At 37.3% G+C, this 8,344-nt stretch overlaps 1 protein-coding gene across 4 annotated transcripts in view; it reads right to left on the reverse strand.

Annotated features, from left to right (window-relative positions):
• diaph2 (diaphanous-related formin 2) overlaps positions 1-8,344 on the reverse strand; it is a 443,473-nt gene that overhangs the window by 240,095 nt on the left and 195,034 nt on the right. For all 4 annotated transcript variants that reach the window (XM_025063481.1, XM_025063479.1, XM_025063480.1 and 1 more), the window contains one exon: positions 5,439-5,553. In XM_025063481.1, the coding sequence (XP_024919249.1) occupies positions 5,439-5,553 (115 nt within the window). The remainder of the gene's footprint in view (positions 1-5,438; positions 5,554-8,344) is intronic.

Here is an 8,344-nt window from a genome sequence, read left to right on the forward strand (position 1 = left end):
TTGTTGTTGTTGTTGTGACTGTATGTTTGACCAGATGTGTGAATGAGAGTCCTGAAAAAAAGGCACATTAATTCAGCCGAGGAAAAAAATAGTTGAAAAATAACAGGAAAATAAAGTTGGCCAGACCTTGCGATTTGGTGAAAATATGAGATATATATAAATATATCTTCCTTTCTTCTTCTTCACTGATTTCCTATAATATATATAATATATACATATGTACATATGTGTGTGAGAGAATATATATGTATATTTATATATGTATGTTTATATATATCATGTGTGTATGTATATATGTACATATATGTGTGTATGTATATATTTATATATATATATATAAACACATATATGTGGATATATACTGTATGTCTGTGTGTATATATGTATATATATACATATAAACCCCAAAAAACAAAACTTCCATCCATCCATTTTCATCCGCTTATCCGTTTCCGGGTCGCAGGGGCAGCAGTCGCCGCCCAAATCACATTGCACCGTACCAAACCTTCCTGCGGGTGGTGAGTCCACTGGAAGGTACCAACCGCCCTAACCGGGATTCGAACTTGCCCAGGAGGTGAACCCTGGGGTTCCACACCAATGACAGAGACATTGCCTCTGGGCCAAAGCGCCACTCGTAAATATATATATAAATATATATATATATTTATGACGTAAATATATATATATATATATATATATATATATATATGGTTGCAGCTGTCAATCGAGATGCGCTAGGTCAGGTATTTTTTTTTTTTTAAGCTGCATTTGAACATTAAGATTTGAACAGTGGTTTCGTTTTGTGTGCGGAGTTTTTAATCTTAATTTAAAGAATGATACATAGTTGATTTTACTAGACATTTCAGGCCAACCCCTTTTAAATTCCAGGTGACCCCCACATGGGGTTGCGACCCCAAGGTTTAAAAACCCACCCATGCACGTAAATGTAAGAGACAAGACTGTATTTGTCTCTCACATTTATTTAACGTAAAAACTGTATTTAACCGTAAATATGTTGTTTTTACTGGATAACATTGAACATTATAAGGTTTTAAATCCAGAAAATAGACATCGGTGCAATGAAAGCTGCTGGGTTTTAAAGTGCGGAGTTAAAAGCAGCATTTATTTGGTTTGTGACCTTGTGTTTTAATTGGCTCTTTCATTAAAAGCATGTTGTTAAACTATAAAAAAACAGAGATAGGAAGAGAGAGAGAGATAACTGTTTGGGATTTTTTTTTTTTTTTTTTTGTGTGTGTGAGAAAGCACGAAATAATGAAAATCTGATCCCAGCATCTTCATCTGTCTCTGACCTTAGTTTATGGGATAAGTTTTCAATCAGGTGGAAGAACAAACTCATAAAAAATGGCACGTTTCCAGGACTGAAGTGAAGCTTGAAATCCCTTTTGATTATCATTTCCTTTTCTTGGTAAAACTCATTAAAGAGTGCAGCTCATAAAAGCAGCAGGGGAGAGAAGAGTCTCTCCTGCAGTCGAAGCTTCTGAGGCCTCCGAGTACAATAAGGCGATGAAATTTACGGTCTGATAGTGTTTCTTTTCTTTTCTTTTTCTTTTTTTTTTTTTTCCCCTTAACTTTACTGCCAAAAGTGTTGTTCTTCAACGATACAAGTAACAAGCAAGAATCTGCCCAAAAAAGGGAAAGTTAACAGAAGGCGGGTTTTTTTTTTTTTTTTTTTTTTTTCTGAGGGCAGCTCTGCAGGGAAGAGAACATTTACACCTGATTACCTCATCCTTCACTGAAGTACAGCGGTCCCTGAAGTCTGCCGCACTTAGAAACACCTGACGTCTAAAAATGTATAAAGAAACTAAAGAGGAGCAGAGAGTGAGGTACAACACTCCCCGAAGTCTTCAAAGTCTGCTGCACTTAGAAACGTCCTACAACAAAAAAATTCAGTCTGATTTTTTTTTTTTTTTTTTTTGAAAAGAAGGTGAAGAATTAGAAACACTGCCCTTAGAAGCTAGAAATACTACACGTCTAAAACAAATTCGAGAGAGTAAGCAGAAGAAACCCCAGGGACTGTTAAAAATAATCATGTCTGCTAAAAATATAAAAAAGTCAAAAATACAACTCTTCAAAGAAGGTAAATAAAGCCACTAGTAGAAGTACTTGGTTCTTTTAGAAGATCGTGTACCAGTTAGTATCGAGGAAACGTTTTTCAGCTTTGATACCGATACTGATATTGCAACTTCTACATATGCCGATACCGATATCAATCCGATACCTTCTTTTCTCCTCTAGCACCTAGCTCTCTGACCAAACAGTTACTAACTTTACTTTCTGTAAATGAACAAGAGATATTATCATGAACCATGTGCGTTTCTACTGCGAGGACTCGTAAAGTATGAGCAAATAAACGGTCCAAAGAACCAACAGACCTAAACGTACAGTACTAGGGGTTAAGCACACTTACAGTAGTACCTAAAATTAGATACTGTTCCACTGTTTCTCTCTTTAAGCGTTCATTTGGATCGGCATGTGTGTTCAAGCAAAGGAACTCATTGGTTCCTCGACGCTTTGTAATGGAAAAGTGATTTCAGTTTGTTTCTTTTTTTTTCTTTTATTCTTTTTAGGAGAAAATCTGTTGAGTCAGATATCAATTTAACATAAAGAAAGAAGCGGGAAAAAAAAAAAAAAAACAGAACAATGACAAAAGAACACAAAGAACTATTTTCAATCCTGCTCTCATTCTTTTGTAGCGGCGTCTACATCAAAGCTCCAGTGAGGCAGGGGGTTTTCAGGGTCTACATATCCTACATTCAACTGCGCTTTTCATTTAGGTGAAAATCACCTACTGTTTCTACAGTATGAAGAAAGAAAGGCTGAATCAGTGAAGCTGCTCAAGGCAAATTCGATACATACCCAGTAGGAGATTCCCAGAGGAAAATGCTTTCCCGGAAGAAATATGTTTCCATTCAATGGGCAAAAAAAAAATTCATAAAAAAAAAAGAAAATCAAGTAAAAAAAAATCAAAAATAAATTAAATGTTATGATAACTGAGTTTTTTTCTTCCTGAAAAAAATGAAATCAATTAAAATGATTTATTTAATTTTAGCTTGAATTCTCAACAAGAAGTATGTTGAGAAAATATTCTAAATCAATACTAACTTTTTACAATAATTTTTTTTCTTATTTATTTTAATTTACATTTTTTGTTATTTTTCAACATAAAATGCTTATCGTAAGCATTTTTCATACTTTCATGCATTTTAGACCTACGTGTAGCTTTTTATTTTTTATTATCATCTAATTAGCAAGACCTCAAGGTCTCTGTAAAACTTGACGATATAAAATATAAATATCTCTTCGGGGGTAGAGAATCTCTCGGTATCACTGGGTTACAAGACAGCAGTCATGGCACAAATTCCTCAGCGTTCAGGTTGAACATCAATCCTTAATTCTCTGTTTTACACCCCAGAGGCCAAATGAGTAACTGAACTGACTGGTCTTTCTGCTTAATACGAAAAAAAAAGTCTAAAATCTGCCATTTTTTTTATATTTTTGTTATGAAACCTTTACAACCTATCATTAGATTTTTTGTTTTTCTTTTTTTCAGAATATCACCTTGTGATGGAGAGGTAGGAAAAAAAAAAAACGTGCTACTTGTTTAACCAAGCAAAGGAAGCAAAGACAGCTTTGGTTTGGTTTGTAGGTTTGAAGAAAAGTGAAGAGAAGAACGGGCTGAGTGGTGTCCAAACAAACAGCGATAGTACAGGGGGGAAAAATCCAGAAGACTCTGTGCTGTTATGTCCACACAGCCTGACAGAACTTTTGATTTTGAGTGTTCAGCTGTTGACAGGGTTCTGACTTTTCTCCTCCCACAGCAGCTAGAATTAGACCAGAGTTACACTCATCCACGCTAACACATAGAAGGTCTGTCAAAATGAAACAGAGGGAAAAAAAAAAAAAAAACACTCTCAAATCAGCAGCTGAAGATAACATACACATCAACGGCCTTCCTAAAAATGTCCTCCATACACAAACAAACCTGATCTGTCCCCTGTGTGTGTGTGTGTGTGTCTGATCCATCAGCAGATTCTGTTCTGCAGCCAGGCTGTAAATCTAAGAAACAAACTGACTGGGACAAAGAAATCTTCCACAGATTCTTTCAGCGGAGATTCACAACCCGACTTCCTGAGTGGAAAACTTCACTAATGGGCCGGGGAAGGAAAATGTGAGCACAACTAATTAAAGTACACAGAAACACGCAAGTTCAAGACTGTGTTTCTGCTGCACGATGAACTACATATAGTACTAGTAACTATGTCTGCTTTAACCGAAAGCCAGAAAGTACCAGGAAGGTTTGTGGTTCGCCCAAAAATACTTCCTGCAATTTTGAAACTATGTTAACGATTCACAAGGATTCAGCAAATGCTAGCAATAGCATGAAACAAAGAATTCGTCCCGAACACTTCCAGAATAAAACGTGCCATTTGTCAAAGGCGTCGAAACGGGGTTGATCAAAGATTTAAAAATATTTTTTTCCAGACATAATTTGCCAGATTCCAACAGTTGATCAAAGATTTAAAAATATTTTTTTTCAGACATAATTTGCCAGATCCCAGTCCAACAGAAAAAAAAAAGGGTTGCAAATGCATGAAAACAATGAATATGTAAATTTTCAGTTGTACAGGAGTAGCAGATACTGGTATACAAGCCTAGAGTGCCCTCTAGCGGCTGTCAGTGTGAAATAACAAACGTACATTTTAAATGGTACAGGAGTAGCAGATACTGGTATACAAGCCTAGAGTGCCCTCTAGCGGCTGTCAGTGTGAAATAACAAACGTACATTTTAAATGGTACAGGAGTAGCAGATACTGGTATACAAGCCTAGAGTGCCCTCTAGCGGCTGTCAGTGTGAAATAACAAACGTACATTTTAAATGGTACAGGAGTAGCAGATACTGGTACACAAGCCTAGAGTGCCCTATAGCAGCTGTCAGTGTGAAATTCGCAAACATGTGAAAATATATCTTTCAATATATAAGTCGCACCTGAGTATAAGTCGCAAACCCAGCCAAAGGATGAAAAAAATTGCGACTTATACTCTGGAAAATACAGTAGATTATTTTAGGCAGGTCCACATGTAAAACAGGCACAGACCCGGTACTAGCGTAAAAGTCCGGATGTACAGAACTCAGTTACCCTAATTGCGCAGGAACACAAAGACACTCCAGCCACAGCGTCTCCAGCTCTAACCGCACAGATTCAAACAAAGAGAGTGAGTTTCAAAGCACACGCGAAAGAAAGAGAAAGTGCTGTAATTTTTTCGGACAATTAATATTTTGCCGAAAGGAAAAAAAAATGGTCAGAAGATGAAAGTGTGCAACATCCGCTGCAGACGGAGAGAAGAAACTGACACAGGGAGACAGAGAGGAGAGGATGATGAGGAGGAGGAGGACGACGACGGAGCCTCCTTCTTACCTTTGCTGTGTGAGGAGAAGCAGAGCGAGAGCTGAGCAAATAGGTCAGGATTCTCAAACTTCTCTTCTTTGACTTTGATCCAGAAGCAATTCTCTGACATTTCCTGAGGCACTATCTGCAACGACACAAGGATTCCATTATCGCAACAATCAGAGAGAGAGCCATTCCCACTGAGCTGCCACTCAAAAAAAAAACTTCTGGCTGGAGATGAGCTTTATATAAGTGTGTGAATCCGTTTGTGCGTGTGTGAGGGCATACACACGTCCTTGGAACTGGTCTCTTCAGCACTTATGTGAACAATGGGACGGAGACACCAAAAAAAAAAAAAAAAAAAGCAATAAAAGTTCAAATGAATTAAAGGTTAAATGTATTCAGTCAAACGATGATTCATACAAGGTCCGTTGTTTGGGGTTGTTTTCCCCAAAGGTTTTGTGGCGGGAAAACCCGTTTGAAAAGAGACACACTACAGGACCACGTTCTAACAATACAGTTCAGTATTTCTTGGAACAAAATAATTGTCATTGAAATAGTCGTAAGATCTTAGATTACTGCAGTACAAAATCGGTCCCTTATGAAAACATATGGTTTTTATTTTATGACCATATAAGGTTGCACAATTGTACATATATTGCAGAATACTGATATATATGTATATATATATATATATGTATATATATATATATATATATACTGATATAAAATGATATATATACGTATATATATATACTTATATATATATGGTGACATAGAAAGAGAGAGCGGGATAATAAAAGGTTTTGCCTTTTATTTTGATAATTTATTTTTATTTATTATTTAAAATGTATTATTTTTATTTAAGGTGCATTTATGCTGATATGTCGATTTTTTTAAAATATTTTTTATATTTTTTTTATTGTTTTTGCATTTATAAATATTCGTATTTTACTGTAGCCGCGCCGTGCACTGGTTGGCACACCAAATCATCTGCCTGTATCTTACTTACCCCCTGCCTTCTCTACTGTTACGCCACCTATCTTCGCGACCTCCCGACTATATCTATCAATATTTTTGAGGCTCTTCACTCCCTTTCAGCCTGATCTCCGACACCCTTTGTCTCCTCAGCACACATCCAAACACTTCCATCCAACAACCTCAACGATACCGCTCACATACTTCTCTGCCGCTCCTGACTGTCTCACACAGTCCTCCCTCGGCCTGCTCCTCTAAACGGTTCTGTCAGAACTCTTAAAGTAAAAAGTGCATCTGCAGTAATATTGTCTGGCCATAAAACCAAACTGCTGTTCACCGATTTGAACCCTTGGCCTAAGCTCGGCTTCTTCAAAACTTCACCGTACCTTCACCCCAAGTGGATCAACGTAGTTTCTCTGCACAGCATCTTTGTTTTAAAACAACAACCTGGTTCAAAAAGATCAATGTTCTTTCGCAGGAGCATCCCTGTAGATGCTCTGTTCCTCCACAGGTCTGTCATCTGGACCAAACAGCCAGCACAAATCCTTCTCTATCCCAACAACCTTTTATAGTACTCAACATAAACCCTTGCCACCGCTCCCTTAGCCTCTCTTCTAGCCTGACAGCTCTCCTGTCTCCTTGCCTCATCTCTCTGACTTTTCACATTTATCTGTTCCCCACCTTTTTCTTCTGAAATCTTTTTCACTTCTTTTATTTTCCACATCTAACTTCTTGGCATCTCTCCACTGACCTCACACATTTTTTTCCACAGTCTTCTGTTCTTTGTACATCTTTCCTTAGGTTTCAACATTCAACACTCGCCACTCCTTCCTTACCCCCCAACTTTACACCTACGTCCAACCACCCCATCCGGCTTAGCTACACCTTCCCCTTGTAAAATCTCCTACCTTTTTCAGAACGCATTCCCAGTCCACGATACACTCTGCATCTTTATGTTCAGCATAGCTTATAATTATCCACGCTCTTACATTCGCCTCTTTTCCACCATTCTTCCCCAACTTCATCACCTGCACTCCCTTCAGAGCCTAGCCTAGGGTTAGCCTGAACATAATCTAAAGCCGTCCAACGTCACTTTAGAGAGAGAGAGAAAGAGAGTGAGCGAAATAATAGAAAAAGTAGTTTTTGTGTTCATTTGTCATTTTTGTCAAAGACCAACTAAAGCTTTTTGTCAACAACCAACTAAAGCCTTTTAACCCTTTCATGCATGCCGGTCACTACAGTAGACAGCTATTAAAATGTAATTTTCTATGATAAGAATATAAGCATATAAGCCTCTACAGTGGACGCCTGAGAATCCACTGTATATGCAACACTGCCATCAAAACCTATTCTTATCATAAAAAATGACATTTTAATAGCTGTCCACTGTAGTGTCCGGCATGCATGAAAGGGTTAATGATTACAATATATTTGAAAGTGAATTCAAATGTGCATAGATACAAAGAAAATCTATGAAGGTTTTGTTTGACCCCGTACTTATGAAAGCGAAAGTGAAAGTGAATTATTTGTCATTGTGACACTGAACACAACTAAATGTGACCTTTTAACTCACCCACTGCATTCCATATAACAGCGCCCCCTGTATGGTTTCCACATTGCTCTTTACATAAAGAGACAGTTTTATCCAATGAATGTAACTTTTGTGTTTGTACAACTAACTACTGCTTAGGGTAGAACAGATCATTTCAATTTTGCTTCTGCTGGAGCGCCGAGAAAAGTCCTTAATGTCAGCATCTTCAAAGGTTAACTGTGTTTGACGAATAGCTGTGGTATTTAAAAATTTAAATTCAAATAAAATAAACGATAGTTCCTCATTACCTATTTGTAAAAAATATATATTTGGAGCCAAAACACTCAACAGCTGTGTTGATCCTTCTGTCTGTCTGAGAGGCTGTTAAAAAAAAAAAAAAAAAAAGCCCGTACTGTACACAGGGGGG

This window comes from Cynoglossus semilaevis, chromosome 15 (genome assembly GCF_000523025.1).
Source record: "Cynoglossus semilaevis isolate Cse_v1.0 chromosome 15, Cse_v1.0, whole genome shotgun sequence".
NCBI classification, from domain to species: Eukaryota; Metazoa; Chordata; class Actinopteri; order Pleuronectiformes; family Cynoglossidae; genus Cynoglossus; species Cynoglossus semilaevis.